We start from the raw sequence: 19,145 nt of genomic DNA on the forward strand, positions 1-19,145 counted from the left end.
GGGTTTAGGAGGTCTGGTCTTGGGCTGGCTGATGAGCTTTCTGGAAGGTTGCACTTTTCAAACTTTCTGCAACCCTATGTCTCCTCCATTCAACTTCTGAAACAAGGGGTGCCACAGGTCTCCGCCTTGAGCCCGACCCCGTTTAATCTATATATGCAGCCACTGTGTGATCTGTTGAGCAAACATGGGGTGAATGCGTTATTATATGCAGATGACATGCAGCTGATCCTCACGTTGGCCCAGGACAATGGCAAAGCAGCAGAGGATTTTAATTCCTGCATGGACAACATGGCTAACTGGATGGAACACAGTTGCACCAGGCTTAATGCTACCAAAACTGACATTCTAGTGGTAGGAAAACAGCCCTCCATCTGGTCCTTAAGCTGGTGGCCTATTTTGTTAGGATCTCTTCCCACTACGAGCCAGAAATTAAAAATCTTAGAGTTTGGTTTGACTCCACCCTATCCTTCTCTGATCAGATTTCAACTCTTACAGGTACCTGCTTTGGGATTTTAAAGATGCTGAAGAAAATCCTAGGACTTATCCCGGACGATGCTAGAAAGACAGTGGTACAGGCACTTGTGACGTCTAAACTGGCCTACTGTAATGTCCAATATCTGGGGGCACCAAAAGGGAGCATATATATGCCCCAACGGGTGCAAAAAGCCGCAGCTCGAATGCTTCTAAACATCCCTAGATTCTCTCCAACAGGGACTGCTCTGGAGATTCTCCATTGGCTCCCTATTAAGGAGAGGATCTCCTTCAAAGCCATATGTTACGTCCACAGGATACTGCAGGGTAAGGACCCAGAACATCTACGCCCTATGATACCTCCCTATCATCCCACACAAAGTCTAAGATCAGCCGGAACCAGACTGGTCAGCATCCCAAAAGACAACAGTAAACGCTTTTGAGGTATCTCTTTTAGGTACCTGGCAACTAAAAAATGGAATTCTCTTCCTATATACCTAAGACAGGAGACCTCAGAATCAGTTTTTACGAGGCAACTTAAAACTGGGTTGTTTAAGAGAAATCTTACTCCCTAGAATTTCATCATCTCCAGCTTTTAATTATGATCTTAGTCTCTAAAGGAATTTAGCGTGGGGACCCTCCGTAATGGAGTAACTATTGCACTTTACAAACTGTCATAACATAACAATGGTAGATGGGAAACACTCATTCCAAAAAACGTCCTTGAGTAAATTGATAACATCTTTGGAATTAGGCTCGCCAAAGAAATGAACCGCTGGACATTTGGAATAGTAATCAATGGCAACAACAGCAAAGTGAGAAGAGGGAGAAAGAAGGTTGAAAGGACCAACCAGATCAATGCCAACTTTCTCCCAGGACCTAGCTGGAAGTTCAATGGTTTGGAGAGGAGGAGTTCTCACTTTCAGTCCTTTTACAGCATTCAACATACAACACACTCATCAAGAATAGCATCAATGTCCTTGTCCATAAGGGGCCACCAAAAACATTCACAAACCCTGCGCTTGGTGAGAATTTTACCCAAATACCCTTCTTGAGCACCACAAACCAATCTTCCTCTGAATTTTTCAGGCGAAATCTCTCTCTCACCACAAACCAACATACCGTCCTCCACAGAAAGTTCAAGGGAGATCTTTACAAAAGTTTGCAAGGAGTAGGGTGCGTTCTTTTCTTTGGGCCAACCACCTATAACACACTTTATGACCTGGGACAGCAAGATGTCTTTAGTCAACTCATCGCTCCATTCTTCCTCACTCACAGCAAATGTGTTACCCATAACCATGGAGGCAATAAAACAATTGTAGAGATCCTCATTATCACCTGACAAGGAATCTTCATTGGCCACAGGTAATCTCGAGAAATAGTCTGACCTGCCATTCTTGTTACTAGGAAGGTAGGAGACTTCAAAATCGTGTTGTAACAACTCAGTGGACAACCTGGCTATTCTGGGAGTGTGTTCTTTGATTTTGTCCCTAGAAAGAATTGAAACAAGGGGACTGTGATTGGTGCGCAACACAAAATGGTTGCCCCAAATATAAGGATGAAAATTCCTGATGGCCCACCAACAGGCCAACAACTCTCTTTCCATAACTGAGAAATTCAACTCTGGACCATGCAAAACCCTAGATGCATACCCCAAAGTGTTCTCTGCACTGTCTTTGGTCTGTGTGAGAATAGCATCCAACCCAACACCTCTGACATCTACAGTGATGGTGCACCCGACATTGGGATCAAAAGGTTTAAGAATATTCGTTCCAACTAATTGAATCTTGAGCCATTCAAAAACTTCCTGACAGTGATTGTGCCAGACAAAAGCTACACTTTCATTCAACAAACAATGTCCCCAGCACACGTAAACAGTAATATATTGGTTAGAATTGCACGTTGTGAGCATCAAGTAAAACAAAGTGCGATGATTCTTGTGATTTTCTTTCTTTTATTCCTTTGTTCATCCAACAGCCGACACGTGTTTCGTCGCACATGGGTAATGCACCCGCAACTTTATCAAGGCAGTACATAAGACACAAACAAGAACAATCAATGTACCACCTAACTTGATACTGGGTGTACATAACCATCCACAGTAACGTCACTGAAATACTCGAAAGTCATAAAATAAAGTCTGTGCACACATGCACATAAGCGGTAAAAGTTAAGTATGTTTTGGAAGGAAAAGGGTTACTAAACACCCGAAGAACCCAATGGATGGAAGAGAAAAGAATGTGCGCCACCAATTACAAGTAGAAGAGTGAAGACTAAAATACAATAGCGTATGATGATTTATACCGATTATAGACGTATGTAACACTCTGGCGAAAATGTATATGATGTAATGCGTTCTCCAATGCCTCGCACTTTGTTTTACTTGATGCTCACAACGTGCAATTCTAACCAATATATTACTGTTTACGTGTGCTGGGGACATTGTTTGTTCAGCCAATTGTCACAGGCCGATTACCTGGGGAGATCAGTGGTGCTCCTCACCTTTCAGCACCGTTAATAATATAGATTACCCTAAATAATTTTTTTAGATGGTATTCTCCTAAAGTGGTGCCATTTGTCCTATACTCCAAACCACTACCTCTCTTTTTTCTCACTTTCCTTCAACATGTTGCTCAGGGGTGGTACCTTTGATGCATAATGAGGCACAAACCGGGAGTAGAAATCACAGAGTCCGATGAACGACTTGAACGACTTGAGGCCAACCTTATCAGTGGGTGCAGTGCTGTCAACTATGGCCCTCACCAGACCAGGCCTCGGTACCACCCCTTGTTCAGACAAAACATGTCCCAAGTACTCCTCTTTTTTTTCAAGGAAGATACACTTTTCCTTTTTGAGAACAGCTCCCTTCTCTTGCTTGATGTCCAGAACAAGATACAAGGATTTATCGAGCTGTTCCTTGAATGCACAAAAGATCAAGACATCCTCCTGAAAGACAGCAACGCCCCTGACCCCTTTAAGCATGTGGCACATAATCCTCTGAAAGACCACCACCGCAGAGGCAAGGCCAAATGGCATCCTACAGTATTGGAACTTTCCAATGGGAGACACGAATGCCATGAGATGCCTTGCAGAAGGGTCCAAAACCACCTGGTGGTTAGCTGATGCTAAGTCCAGTTTGCTGAACCACATTGAACCGTTAATTTCTATCAACTACTCCAAGATCTTGAGAAGGGGTGGGACTCAATACAGTGTTTTTTATTGAGACTGCTTAAGTTAACACAAACACGAAGATCTCCAATCTTCTTCCTGGCAACAAACACAGAGAAGACTCAATAGGATCAATAATGCTCTACACACACAAGCCATTAAGCTCATGCTCAAGCCGATCCCTGACACTAAAGGGGACACTCCTGAGTCTGTGTGTGGCAGGAATAGCATTATCATTAACCCTAATCTGAAGGGTAAAACCCTTGATCTGCCCCAAACCTCCACCAAACACAGAGTGGAAACATCGGAACACATCTTCAAAGAATAGTCATTGGATGAGACAATAGAGATCTGTTCCTTTGTGCTGGACCTAAGACCCACCTGAAAGACACCGCAGAATGGAAAGCCCCTTGATGGCAACATATTATGCAACTTATCCAGGAACTCTCTACCTTTAACTTAAAAAATGTCCCAAAGTAACCAGCCAATTCTATCCTCAGCCCCTCATAAGAAACAGGAGCCCTGTCGGGGGATTTCAAAGGACGAGAACCCCAGACCTCGTGAAACATTTCCTGGGTGATCATGGTTATTCTTGTACCCGAATCCACAAGCAGATACACCTTTTTATCTTGGAGATGTCTCCCACGACAACAGTCTTCTCACCAACCACCATAACCATATCTCTTAGCTAATCCCAGATACGACGGTATTTGTCAGGATCAGCACGTTCCGCATCAGACACATTCGCAACAAAGGGGGTATTGACCTGTTTGCCAATCTGAGGAGTGAAACTACCCCACTTACCACTTTGACAGACTTTGGCAAAATGTCCTAACTTGCCACAGGACCTGCAAGTAACATTTTTGGCCGGGCACCCTCTACCCCCTTTGAAATGAGTGGGGTTTCCATGACGGAAACACATGTTAGCTTGTTTGAATAATGAACTTTCAGAACGTGGGAAACATTGTTTTTAAAATCCTTGGGTCTAACCGCCCCTGCCAGTTCATTAGACTTGTCCTCCAACTCTTTAAAAGAAGCTTTGGAGAGCTCGATGCTCTCTGCAGTGTGAATAGTCTCCTTGAGGGAGGGATTTACCTTGGATAACATTTTCTGCTAGATAGGCTTGTCGGAACACTTACATATGTACTGGTCTCTGACCAATTGCTCTGCTAACACCTCAAACTGACAATCAGCTCTTAATTTATGGAGAGCAGTCACAAAAGCATCAACATCTTCTCCAGATCACTGCTCCCTTTTGAAGAACTTGTGTCTAATGACAACCAAGCTGGGCTGTTCGTTAAAACGCAATTCGAATTTCTTTACTGCCTCAATGTATTCATCAATGTCTTCCTCCGCCAGGGCTCATACTAAAGGTAGCAAGTGTTTGAATACTGATGTACCCTCAAAACCTAAGGAGTGAAGCAGGAGATATTGCTTCCTTTCCGCCCTGTAACGAGACGCTCCAGTAGCTCCCAAGTAAGCCACAAATGCATTGTTCCAATTTTTCCATGTTATGGGTGGGTTTTAAAGCACCTCGAGAAAGGAGGGTGGGGGAAAACAGACTGCATGTTGAGTAAGTATATGACTTAGCTGGCACAATAACACAAGAGGAAATACAAGTAAAATACAACCACCAGAACAGAGGCATCAGCTATTGTGGAAAACCTAAAAAATTCAATAAAATGTAAAAAACAACAAAGAGAGCAAATTCTTTTTACGGTCTGCTTGCCACCATGAGATGCATGCACAGGAAATGAAAACAAACAGGAATGTGTGCCAACATGAGCAAGAACTCACACCATAATTTTTATCAGAGTTAAAAATCTGCCCCGAGTTAAAGTACTTGTAGAACACGCCTGGTGTGCGTGTCACCGTTGTGCTGCTTGCAGTCCATGCACACCCTGAGATAGAAGGACCCAAAGAATGACACACAGGGTGTGCATGTCACCGTTGATGGAAATAACATGAAGCATGTGGAAGAGCTAAGTATGACATGCCAGGTGAGCGTGTCACCGTTGGAGTGTAAAGCGGGCTTGCTGAAGTGCAAACAAAGATAAACTGTGATTGACACGCAAGGTGTTCATGTCACCAAAATTAACCTTGGGCGTGGTTCGCGAAGTAGCGCTACGCGAAGCTACGCAAAGTGCACTTCGCACTACGCGAGCTACGCGTAGCACTTCGCAAACTGCGTAGTACCCTGTTCGCACTGTGCAAGATGACGTTTTCAATGATTGCACAGTGCAGACAAGCATCCGGCACTGTGTAATAATTGAAAACGGTATCTTGCACAGTGCGAGATGTAGATTTTTACTCGAGCGGCAGCTTTGTCAACGCGGACTGGTAGTTTCTCATCGCGAGCGGTCGCGAGCATACGTGACCACTCGCAATGAGAAACCTGACCTCCCCGCGTTGAGAATCTCACCAGGAGGTTTATTTTCCACGCTCGCGATCGCCAACTTGATGTTGCTGATCGCGAACGAGGAAAAGTCCCGCCGGGATGTCATTTTGCTTGCTCGCGGTCGCCAACTTGACGTTGAGGACCGCGAGCATGCAAAAAATGACCGCTGCACTACGCAACGCTACGCTACACGTGTTTGCACTGTGCTACGTGCAATTCGCATAGTGCGAAGTAGCGCAAACTTCGCAAACTACACAAGCGTAGTGGAGTGCTTTGCCCAGGCTTAACCAAAATACCAAGAGCTCTGCTTGAGGAAACAATGCGTCACTGAGGATTTGTCACTGACACGCAAGGTGTATCACTGAAATTTGAAGCTGATTAGCAGATGGGAAGCTGGCTGGAATGCAGGCTGACCCGCAAGGTGTGCATGTCACCTCTGTAATCAATCAATCAATCAATTATGTAATGTAATGTAAAGGAGTTTTGTAAAGCGCAGACAGTTACCCTGAGGCATCCAGGCGCTGGTGGGTAGAGAACTTCTGCTGTGGTGGATCGCTGGCGGATGATTTTATTTAGATATTTTTTGATTAAAAAGAAAAGTTTTTAGTTGTTTACGAAAGGTGAACAAGTTCGGGTTGGACCTTAGGTGGAAAGGGAGAAAGTTCCACATCGTAGACGCATTGTAGGAAAAGCTACGACCACCTACTCTAGCTTTCCGTATCCGTGGAACAGCAGTTAAAAAGGCTTTCGATGAGCGGAGTTCTTTTTTGGGATGGTAGGGAGTGATCAGGGAATGATTAATCAGCGGTCCCGATCTCCAGAAGGATTGGTGGGTAATGCACATGGTCTTAAATTTGATCCTCTCTCTGACAGGGAGCCAGTGCAGGGATTTCAGGCCGGACCCAATAGAGTTCCTACGCGAAATTCCAAGGATGGTACGTGCAGCGCAGTTCTGGACCCGCTGAGGTTTGTTTAAACAATATTCTGGGGATCCCAGATATAAAGCGTTGCTGTAGTCTATACGAGACTGAATTAGGCCCTGGATAACTACCTGTTTTGCCTCAAAAGGGAGTAGTGGTAGAATTTTTTTGAGTTGCCTAATTAGGCCGAAACAGGTTGCTGACACTTTGGTGGCTTGTGTGTTGAAAGTCAAAGCTTTGTCTAACCATACTCCGAGGCTCTTTATATTGTCTTTGGGTGCAGGGGGATCGCCTAGGCTGGAGGGCCACAGAAACTCTAGAGTGGAAGGGGCCTGAGTACCAAGGAGCATTAGCTCCGTCTTGTCTCCATTGAGCTTTAGGCATGAGCTTGTCATCCAGCTCTTTACCTGCTCCAGACAGGGAATCAAGTTGGTTTGTGATTGCTGGCTATCCTTAGGTGCAAGAGAGACCACTAGCTGGGTGTCGTCCGCATAAGTGACGATGGTAATGCAATCATAACATTTGTAAAGCGCACTACTTACCCGTGAGGGTCTCATGGGGCTGGGGGGTGGGGGATGCTGCTACTGCTCAAAAAGCCAGGTCTTGAGGAGTCTTCTGAAGGTCAGCAGGTCTTGGGTCTGCCGTAGGTGGGTGGGGAGGGTGTTCCAGGTCTTGGCGGCGAGGTGGGAGAACGATCTGCCGCCGGAGGTCGCTCTTCGGATGCGTGGGACTGTGGCGAGGGCAAGGTCGGCGGAGTGGAGCTGGCGGGTGGGGGTGTAGAAGCTGAGTCGTCTGTTGCGGTAAGCTGGTCCGGTGTTGTGGAGTGCCTTGTGTTGGTGGGTGAGGAGCTTGAAGGTTATCCTCTTGTTGACGGTGAGCCAGTTTAGGTCTCTCAGGTGGGGTGTGATGTGGCTGCGGCAAGGGATGTCGATGATCAGGTGTGGAGAGGCGTTGTGGATGTGTTGCAGCCGTCTCAGGAGTTTGGCCGAGGCTCCTGCGTAGAGAGCATTTCCGTAGTCCAGTGTGCTGCTGACGAGGGTCTGGGTGACCGTTCTTCTCGTTTCGGTGGGGATCCACTTGTAGATCCTGTGAAGCATGGGGAGGGTGTTGAAGCATAAGGAAGAGACGGCGTTGACCTGCTTAGTCATGGAAAGGGTGGAGTCGAGGATGACCCCTAGGTTGCGTGTGTGGTCGGTGGGTATTGGGGCTGTTCCCGGTGCGGTCGGCCACCAGGAGTCATCCCAGGCAGAGGGGGTGGATCCGAGGATGAGGACCTCCGTCTTGTCCGAGTTCAGCTTCAGTCAGCTGTTCTTCATCCATTCGGCGACGGCCTTCATTCCTTCGTGGAGGTTGGTTCTGGCGGTGTGGGGGTCTTTAGTGAGGGAGAGGATCAGCTGGGTGTCGTCAGCATATGAGATGATATTAAGGTCGTGCAGTCGGGCGACGTGGGCGAGTGGTGCCGTGTAGATGTTGAACAGCATTGGGCTGAGGGATGAGCCTTGGGGTACGCCGCAGATGATCTCGGTGGCTTCGGAGCGGAAGGGGGGAAGGCAGACTCTCTGTGTTCTGCCGGCGAGGAAGGAGGTGGTCCAGTCCAAGGCCTTCTCTTGGAGCCCGGCGTCGTGGAGGCGTGTTCGTAGTGTGCGGTGGCAGACCGTGTCAAAGGCGGATGACAGGTCTAGAAGGATGTGGGCCGCTGTTTCTCCGTTGTCTAGGAGGATCCTGATGTCATCAGTGGTGGCAATGAGGGCAGTTTCGGTGCTGTGTTTGCTGCGGAACCCGGATTGGGAAGGGTCCAGGATGCTGTTCTCCTCGAGATAGCGGGTCAGTTGTTTGTTGACGGTCTTCTCGATGACCTTCACCGGAAAGGGGAGCAGGGAGATGGGCCGGAAATTCTTGAGGTCCTTGGGGTCCGCCTTGGGTTTCTTGAGTAAGGCGTTGATCTCGCCGTGCCTCCAGCTCTCCGGGAAGTTTGCTGTCTCGAAGGAGATGTTGATGACTTTCCGGAGATGGGGTGCAATGGCTGTGCTGGCTTTGTTGAAGATGTGGTGTGGGCATGGGTCTGACGGGGATCCGGAGTGGATGGTGTTCATGGTCTTGATGGCGTCGTCATCGCTGATGTTGGTCCAGGTGAGCAAGCGGTTGGTGCGGATGGTGGTTGTGGGGGCAGAGGTCTCGGTGGTTGTCAGGGCAGGTGTGGCATTGAAGCTGTCGTGGATGTCTGCGATCTTGCGGTGGAAGAAGGTGGCCAGGGAGTTGCACAGGTTTTGCGAAGGTGGGACATCGTTGGTGTTGGAGAGTTCCTTCACGATGTTGAAGAGTTTGCTGTTGTGTGCGTTGTTGTCTAGGCGGTCTTTGAAGGAGGCCGTTTTGGCCGATCTGATGAGGTGATGGTGTCTGTGGGTGGCGCTCTTGTGCGTTGCGTAGCTGTCCGGTGTTTGTTCACAGAGCCAGTTCTTCTCCTGTTTTCGACAGGTTCGCTTGGAGGTTTTCAGTGAACCAGCTGGCTTTCTTGCTGGTGTGAATGTTGGAGGGTCTCTTGAACGGTGCAAGGGTGTTGGCGCAGTCGTCAATCCACTGTCAGCGGTTGCGGGCGGCGGTGACGGGGTCGGCGGGTGGGCTCTGGGCGAGGGAGGTGGTTAGCTGGTCTTCGGTGACTTTGCTCCAGCAGCGGCGGAGCATCTGTTGGGTGTGATGGTGCATGGTGGGCTTCTTGAAGGTGAAGTGGATGCAGCGGTGGTCGGTCCAGTGGAGTTTGGTGGTGTGGTTGAAGGAGACGTAGGGGCTTGCGGAGAAGATGGGGTCGAGCGTGTGGCTGGCGGAGTGGGTGGGTTTTGTAAGCTGCGTCTAATCTGCACCATCGAAAATGGCCAATACAAAATAGGTGCAACACTGGCTACGCTGCAAGCATAACGTGTGTTATGACATCACATATTCCCTCGTCCTAGGCCTGATTCCTGCCTGACGAGCCCCTGAACATGAAATGGCACCTTGGGTGACCTAACGTTGTGTTCCAAATACCTGGCCCCAGCTTGAAGGAAGCTGTTGCTTGGACTGCTGCTTAGGGGAGGGGATAAACACTGAGGGCCCGATTCACAGAACTAACTTAAGACAAAATCCTAAACTTACTTCCATTTTGGTATTCACAGAAGGCACTTACTCATTTTGGTATTCACAGAAGGCACTAACTCATTTTGGTATTCACAGAATTTAGGAGTCCTAACTTTAGGACTCTTAAATGCCTTCTGTGAATACCGAAAGTCTTAAAATTAGGATTTTTCTCAGTTTAGTAGTAGTATAGTTAGGATGCCTAACTTTAGGACTCCTAAATGCCTTCTGTGAATACCGAAAGTCTTAAAATTAGGATTTTTCTCAATTTAGTAGTAGTAAAGTTAGGACTCCTAACTTTAGGACTCCTAAATGCATTCTGTGAATATCGAAAGCCTTAAAATTAGGATTTTTCTCAGTTTAGTAGTAGTAAAGTTAGGACTCCTAACTTTGGGACTCCTAAATGCCTTCTGTGAATACCGAAAGCCTTAAAATTAGGATTTTTCTCAGTTTAGTAGTAGTATAGTTAGGACGCCTAACTTTAGGACTCCTAAATGCCTTCTGTGAATACCGAAAGTCTTAAAATTAGGATTTTTCTCAATTTAGAAGTAGTAAAGTTAGGACTCCTAACTTTAGGACTCCTAAATGCATTCTGTGAATATCGAAAGCCTTAAAATTAGGATTTTTCTCAGTTTAGTAGTAGTAAAGTTAGGAGTCCTAACTTTAGGACTCCTAAACTGAGAAAAATCCTAATTTTGAGACTTTCGGTATTCACAGAAGGCATTTAGGAGTCCTAAAGTTAGGACTCCTAACTTCTGTGAATACCGAAGTGAGTAAGTGTCTTCTGTGAATACCAAAATGAGTAAGTCCCTTCTGTGAATACGAAAATGGTAGTAAGTTTAGGATTTTGTCTTAAGTTAGTTCTGTGAATCGGCCCCTGAGACAGTACCTTGAAATGTCCACTTCTGACATGCTTCCAAACTTGTGCCGATAGGAAGGCGGAAGGTCGCATAAACCACTGGAGGGTTGCAAGGTTTCAGAAGTTCCAAAGTGAAATAGACAAAAATCAGTGTCCCGATCTCGAAGGTCTTCATGGGTTCTGCAGTCCACTGCCGCTTGTGGCCACCATAAATGTAATGAGGAAGTCTCTGGAAACAGGTAGGTGCCAGCAAAACAGCTTTATTGGTGACAGGGACTCTGCACCAGCCAACAGAGGAGACAACTCAAAAAAACTGACTTCTACATTCAAAAAAACGAGTTCAAGGTTCTGTTGTTGAATGCACACACGCAAGGACCCATGAGGGGTGAGATTTCCACAACAGAGAAGCGTAAGTGAGAGAAGCCACCACAAATTGGTAATAAAGAAGCCAAATTACAAGCTGGGACACTCGACAAAGCCGAGATGGCTAAAAAAATCATGGATGGATGGTTCTGCAAACCTACGCAGATTGGAGCCCACAACCTTACCTCATAAGTCATATATCCCCATCAATCCATTATTTTCTGCTTTTAATCTGCCTGGGAGTCTTCCCATCAAAAGAACAGGTTCCAGCCAGGAAACAAACCTGGTTGGACCCTTAGTGTCGTTTATGCTGCAGTTACGAGGAGACGGTATTACATTTTTTGTGCATTTGCCCCACCGTCAGCCAGCTGAGACAGAAACTGCTACAATCAGCCCTCCAGACCCTGCAGATAAGATCCTGCCACCCTACCGCGATGACACTCTTGAACAGTTAGTCGCTCCAGCTCTCTTGCAGGGCAACAAAGTTTCCACTACAAGTTAATAGACTGTTACAAGTGCAGCAGGGGCACAGTGTGGGGACCATGAGTGACAGCCCAGGGCATGAAATACAATCACAATCTCCCACCATACAGTTTTTTGCTTAGAAGCAACAGTACTGCTTCCTAGTAATTAGGAGGATTCTCTGCCCCTTGAGAGTCTTAACCATTTTTTAAATGAATTTTCCTTTTTCCAACAAAAAAGCACTGTCTGAATTGAATTTGTGCCTTATCTGTTACAGATGTTTTACATTTCGTACTGGTCTGTCTTTTTTAATGATTCTAATTAATCAGCAAATAAAAATTATTTATATTGGGTGAAAATTAATTTGTTCTGCATGCAACAGGTGTTTTGCGCCTTCACTGACCTCTGGGCTATGATCTCAGCTTTCAAGTGACTGTGATCATCATTCGAAGGGAGTTTTATTCCGACCTGCAGGATGGCACCATTGCTTGGTTCTGTTAACTAGACGATGCCTGGTAGGTCTGGAGGTACCTGACTTGTTCTACTTCCTGTATAACACATTCCAGCACTGATGGTTTTTAAAGCTGCAGTACTCTTTGATCTGGACTTAAGATCTGGCGTGCCACCCATTTGGTGGTTTTAGTTGGTCGCGTTTTCACACTTGTCTAATTGCTGCTGATGGTCACTGGGACCTGTTTTCTACTGGATAACCCACGGTTCTGCTTGCATCTCATGTACTCTTGCTGACTTCTTTTGTGCTATATGTATGCGGCACACCCACTTTTTTATGTTACAGTTATTTTGCAAAGTGGACCTTGCTGTTGTTGGAGAACTCCAGCTTACTCCTGTTACTATGACCTCCATCTGTCGGGTTCTGTCGGGTATTTGTCCCAAGTCAGAAGAACCAATATGGGCGGGAGCGAAGATAGTGCCTCTCCACTCGCGTAGGGTATAGCTACCTGTAACCAACTAGGCAGACCAAAGGTAAAATGATACCTTCAGGATGTGAAGAGACCAGGAAGGACCACCAGAGACTTCTTCTACTAAGGAGGAGGGAGGATCAGTAGATCGGGGACTCCTGCACAAAACAGACAAAACAGAAAACACTAAGGTTACACTAAGGACAGCTGAAAAGGCATAAATATAAGACAGCATTACATGTTAAATACTCAGATTATATGCTTCCCCGTACTCACTTCTGAAATGCCAGCCTCAGGTTTAATTCAGGTCTCTTCAAAATAAGGACAAAAAAAATGAAGGTAGTATTTCTAATAACAAACACTCTCCAGGAGTGTATGCAAACCACTTCGTGTCAGGCTAATACCTGCCTTGCGTCAGTCCACACTAAAGGAGGGAAGAATATGGCAAACCAATACACTCAAATCAAAACACTTCAAACTTGAAGTTCTCCAGCAGTCCGTGTATTCCGCTGGAGTGCTTTACAAAAAAAAAAATAGCATTCAACTTGCTGGGAGACGCGAACGGGTTCAGAGGGATACAATGTATTAATCGAACTCTGCCCGCACAAGTTCAAAGTAAACAAAAGATCACCGTTACTCGCGTGCACGCGTAAAAACTAAAGGAAAGTTGACCTCATAGCAGCGCTCCTCGCGCTCTACACGCAACGGTTAATAACAGTTTGGCAGTCCGACAGAGGGCATAAAAATGTTAGAGGACAAAAGAATACACAGTGCTCAAAGGCACATAGAAGTAAAAAAAAAACAAGCATTTGCAATGCAAATAGGTCTCGCATTTGTGAGTTAGAGCTATTGACGCTGTAAATGGCAATTTCTTTTTACCTACAGGTTTTATTTTTGGAGTGAATGTATGTAGTGTGCAAAAACACTTGGAAAGGTCCTGCACTTCGTGATAAATATATTGAAAAAGACGCAGTGTGGATTGTGTCAACAATTGCTTGGCACGTACCTCATGGGTGAAGTGTTGCCACACATGCACACCATGGTGCTTTACTAATGCGAAACTCATTTATAAAAGTAGTGCTTACAGACTAAACAACGCGATCGGTATCTGAGCATGTGAATCTGAATCCCGGCTTCTCTTTCATTTTCTGGACTATTTGACTCACTATCCTGCGTCTTGGTTATCGCCAAAACACTGGGCGGCAATGAAGTTTGCCAAGGGGGTGGGGGCAGGGGGCCTTCGGGGGTACATGAAAATGTATTCATTGCCTAGTTGTCAAAGGTCGCCCGGTGCTATTAGTTAAAAGAGTGCAGATTTCATTAAGATTTTAAGAGTACTTTACTTGCATCTATGAGGAAATCGACATTAACTAAACAAAATGCCGAATGCGTGTCAGTTTTCACAGTGTTTTAGACAGTACTGGTTGCTTAGTTTCATTGCATTAATTTTTGTATTTACTCTTTTACACAGCATCCAAAGTAGGTTACCTAACCCCAAAGCCCCGAGTTGTTAAATGACCTATAGAAGGGAGTCTTTCACAGTTGAGCAAATGTGTCCAAATGTAGTTTTGGTAGTGCCATGAAATGATCAGCCAATGAGGTACTCGATGAGCAGTTATTTAACTACACGTTCAAAACGTACGGTATTGTGGCTGTTGTTTGTTTGTACAAAGCCACCTCTTAACACAGAGGTTCATCTACCAGACAGTGCTCACAGAGGGTCGACTAAAGCACAGAAAAAAATTTATTCATTTATCCTGAGTGTGAATGCACCCGGAAGGGTTAGGTGCCCGCCCGGAGAGGCTAGGGATCCTAGCGCTTCTACAGACTCTGCTGTGCTCCTCTGCACCAGCAGGGCACAGCTCAGACTCTGCCACTTCTGCTAAGAATAGGTGAGGGGGATGAGGTTGGGGCATGCAGATTTCCAGGTTATTGAAAGTGATGATTCTGACGTGAGGCAATGGAGACTGACTTTGTCTGTTTGTCTGCACCAGTCTATTTTTCTACCATCTACCGGGCTCACTGTCATGTATCCATTCATCTCTCTTTGTTAGAGGTGCGCAAGCCAATATATTATTTAGCAGGTAGAGCCAGCCGGAGAAGAGCCAAGCGTATATGAGCCAGTGGGCGAGACGTGAAAATGATAGGCATGCTAATCATACAATAAACATGATTTAAATGTGCGATAATGTCTCTTCAGAATTCAAAAAAGTGCATTTCTTTAGCGCGTCACCTCAGTACACAAGAGCACTGAATTGTGAGGAAGTTATTAAAAGTGCTTGTTTTAAGCATTAGTTAAAACACTGCCGCTCCTCCTGCCCGACAACAATGCCATTTGTGAACTAAGAGGCGTCAGTTGCCATGCATACCCCGAATGTTGCCTAGAGTCTTATTATATTTAGAGTAACATTAAAATCTAGTTCATTAAACAAGAGAAGTTTTTGTACAGCACGCATCTTGAACGCGCATATTTCAAGGTGGCAATAATAAAGATGAAAACGGAAGTGCCGGTAGGCAAGAAAACACGAACGAGAGTGGGGGGGAGGGGCAGGGGAGGTTGAAAAGTCACAGACTGAGGGAGGGGGCTATGGGGTGAGGAGACAGTGAAGAAAATAGTGTTAGAAGTAAATGGGCCAATAGCCATGGAAGTATACAAATGAAGAATGAGGAGGGACTAACAAGCCTCAAACCAATCGGAAGGTAGCATTTAAGACAAAAGCCAATGGGCAGAGAGTGGGTGGAACTTCCACGAAGCTTCCACACCACAGTATATACTGCATGCTTTGCAAAGCTATTTCAGCGCATGCGCGCTGCAGCGCTAGACGAGGCCTAAAAGAAAATAGTGCTAGGAGTAAAGGGGTCAATAGCCCTGGATGGATACAAATGATGAATGAGGAGGGACTAACAAGCCTCAAACCAATCGGAAGGCAGCATTTAAGACAAAAGCCAATGGGCAGAGAGTGGGTGGAGCTTCCACGAAGCTTCCACACTACAGTATATACTGCATGCCTCGCAAAGCGATGGCAACGCTAGGCGAGACCTAAAAAAAAAGATAGCCTCCAGCGCGTCCTCGCGCTCAGGGTAATCCGGAAGACTGTGAAATGCAGCGCGTCTTTGCGTGTAAGGAATAACAAAAAAGTAAGACAGGCTCCAGCACATCCTGGCTCTCACGAGAGTCAGGAGGCCAGTGAAATTCAGCACGTCCAGGCTGAATAGGGGTGGAACAAGAGCGAAGGTTTAAAAAATATAAATGCTTTTGACGAGAATATTGCACAACAGCACAGGGACTGAAAGATTCCACACGGTATCAAACAGGCAGGAAGGGTGTGGTCCTCGCTGGGAAAAAATGAAGCACCTGAGATTGGGAGCTGGCTGCCTATATGCTGTGGAGGTCACCTGACCTAGACTAGTGCAGCATGGGAAAGCCATCGCAGTGCATCTGAGGAAAGGTGTTTTTTTAGCTGTTATTAAGCAGAGACAAGGTACAGGAAGCCTGACGGTTAACACCATTGATGATTCCGGAGCTGACACCTTTTTTTAGAAGCTCTTCTGAAGATGGAATATATCTGATCCATCTGTTTGGTTTTGACCCCTTGAGAGGGCTGATTGTTGTGGGCCTTTCTTTGTCATTTGCTTTGCTTTTTGACGCTGACTAGTTAGCCCTCGCCGACGAATCAGTTGTTCTGATGACAAGAGGAGGTCTCTTTGGAGAGGTCTATAGACTCAACCTACTCTGACATTGGGGGTCATTCAGTACTACCATTAACATGTTATCATTGCACTTAGGTTGTAGATTGTTTGTTTTTTGTGGTTGCGCAGTTCCTGGCTTAAGCTGGAGTTTTATTTTGTTTAGTACCGCATCTAGTTATGCAGGCAGCGTGGAAAAATTGTCAGTCAATGGACCGCAGGTACAGGCCACTGACGATTGTGCCGCATCTGCTTGTGATCATTGGATCAAATTAATTAAGGCCGCTATTTTGGTATCGATTGCCCTGACATAAATTCCCAATGTATTAAGTAAATTGACCTGCAGGTCAACTTTGTTTGACTGACACTTTAGAATGCCTACTTCTGCTTGGAATGAACTTAGGAGACCTCCCAAGTCCCCTGAGTTTCATCTATTTGATGCTGCTGTATTGGGGAGTTTCGGGTGTTGTTTACTATTAACTAATTTCAGCCAGATACGTAGATGGATCCCAAGAGACCAAAGTACGCGCTATTGTACCTGTTTCTACCAGACTAATTTCTTGCATTTGGGGGCTAGCTTCCAAGGGAGAGGCAAATGAAATGGTGGAAGAGGCCAGCCTGCCCAACAACTGTCTAGAGTCATTTACAGGTTATCTAAGTGTATGTTCCTGGGGCCAAGGTGCGCTTGTTGGTGGATTCTCTTCGCTTGTCACTTCATCGAATGGAGCACTAAAGTACTCCGATATAGCTGCTAGTAATAATGGAGCATGGTGTACTTCGGCTTTAACTACATGCTCTCTCTTTTCAATGGAAAGTGCGACAGAAGTTCAATTTTTATTTACCTTATTAATACTAAAGTATCCAATCGATAGCCCCCGAGGTTGTTCATCTGAGGTTCGAGGGTGCATCCGTGACCTAAACTTATCACTGCCAGTACTGCATTCGGCGGCTTGCTTTGAATGTACTTGCCCAATTCTCTTTTGATTTAACACTTCTTACTGCCCATTCTTCCATTTTGAATGATGATTTTCTTTTGCTTTCTGATTTTATCTTCTGCACTGAGTCACCCTGGTTACCTTCAAATTGTAATTCATGAGAGGGACTAGTGTGTGGCTGAAGGGGAGCTTGCAGTCCTTTGACTTATTTATTGTATGAAAATATTGCATTCATTGGGTTTTTTAAATAAGTAAATTTATTCCGCTATCGCAGCTTAGCTCGATAGAACTGTTCCACTGCAGCAGGTGAAAATAAGGGCCCCTACTCCTGCTGTAACATTTGCAGTGGACCTTCTGGAACACTGTTACTTTTAGCCGCATGTGTGCATCTCTGCTTAAGCCCAGTGGTTTTCAACACCACCAATGATTTCACCCGACCTCATTCGACCCTGCCTGGTGGGTTGGGTTTGACCTCACCAAGCACTTTTGAGTATCAAGGGAGAGTGGGAGAGATGGCCTCTACTCCCAAAGAGGCACCTGTCTCTATCCCTCTAATTTTTTAGATGATGTTTGGATGTTGCCCTTTCACGTGTCTTACTGGGATTGCAGAAGGGAGCAACTTTTCTGTTGACCTTGAGTAGTTATCCATAAATTGCATGCCACTGAATAGATTGTCATGTACAGTTCTTGTCAATAGCCACACTCTATAGTTGAAACTGATACTGTGGGCCTAGAAAAAAGCTGAGGGTGCCTTCAGAGAGCAAAGATCTTGGTTTTAATGGAGTGGTGACTACCTTTACAATATGCAGTGCTTTGTATGGCTTGGAGTTGGAGACTATTTGGAGACTACTCTTAGATCTTGGGTGGCACGCCCATAAAGGACATGCGAGGATGTGGGCCTTCAGGTGGGCCGACTTACAACTATCCTGTGGGCCTGCAGGAGGTTTTCTATCCCGTGGGGCAGCGTAATTCTAGTTCACCCCTAGAGGTCCAGAAGAGCCAAAATGCTGGGGCATGGAGACAGCCTTGATCGTGAAGTCCCTCGGGCCTCCATGTACTAGCAGTGCTTGCAGTGGCCATGGCTGTGGCAGCGCTGGTAGCAGCTTGAGTGGGAGGGATAGTGTAGGCACAACCTTTCCTGCATGTCAGCAATCCATTCATCTGCCTCTGATATGTTTATTATGAAAAGTTAAGACAAAGGCAGTAAGCCTGACTATTTTATTGTGAAAAGTGTTGGTTAATGCCAACGGGCCTTTAAGTGTGGATAGTTAGTCACTACACTTAGATAAAGGCTGCAGACAGGTATGTTTTTTTAAAGGAATATCACAGATGAACATTGAAATCAAGGGGTGCAGTTTGGGTACCCCCTTGGACAAACACTTGTAGTTCAAGTTTGCATTGTGATAATCCTTGTTAGGCCAAATTAACAAGGGTTGCCAATTGCTTTGCTAAGTGTAACTTTGTATATACTTGTTATTCTTCGGCTGTTGATGATTGTTGCTGGCTCATGTGTAAGACAGGAGGCCTCAGTTTGTTATAGCGATAACTCAATAATGAAGATTGTAGCCTTGATTGGTTCATTGGGAAACGTTATGTCAGATGTCACAGGTCTGATATGTTTATCATTTAACATTACAAAGGGAGTAGGCCTTTCCCACTTATTGTGAAATACATTTATTAACTCCAATAGGCCTTTATGAGTGAATTGTTTTGACACTGTATTGAAGGCTGTAGACTGACATTTTGTTACGTGGCATCTCACAGATACCTCAGACAACTCTTTGAGTAGAAGACCGGTATTGTAGTAATCCTTGTGAGGCCTGCTTAAGTGTGGAAGTGTCTGCCAGGTCCTTG

The 19,145-nt window shown here is 45.7% G+C and overlaps 1 protein-coding gene across 1 annotated transcript in view; it reads left to right on the forward strand.

Annotated features, from left to right (window-relative positions):
• The first annotated feature begins 216 nt into the window (after positions 1-216).
• The window catches only part of LOC146809004 (urokinase plasminogen activator surface receptor-like), a 49,890-nt gene continuing 30,961 nt past the window's right edge, over positions 217-19,145 (forward strand). The window contains exons 1-2 of the mRNA XM_085614814.1: positions 217-351; positions 14,359-14,389. Of these exons, the coding sequence (XP_085470940.1) occupies positions 217-351; positions 14,359-14,389 (166 nt within the window). The remainder of the gene's footprint in view (positions 352-14,358; positions 14,390-19,145) is intronic.

Source organism: Triturus cristatus, chromosome 7 (genome assembly GCF_964204655.1).
Source record: "Triturus cristatus chromosome 7, aTriCri1.1, whole genome shotgun sequence".
Taxonomy (NCBI): domain Eukaryota; kingdom Metazoa; phylum Chordata; class Amphibia; order Caudata; family Salamandridae; genus Triturus; species Triturus cristatus.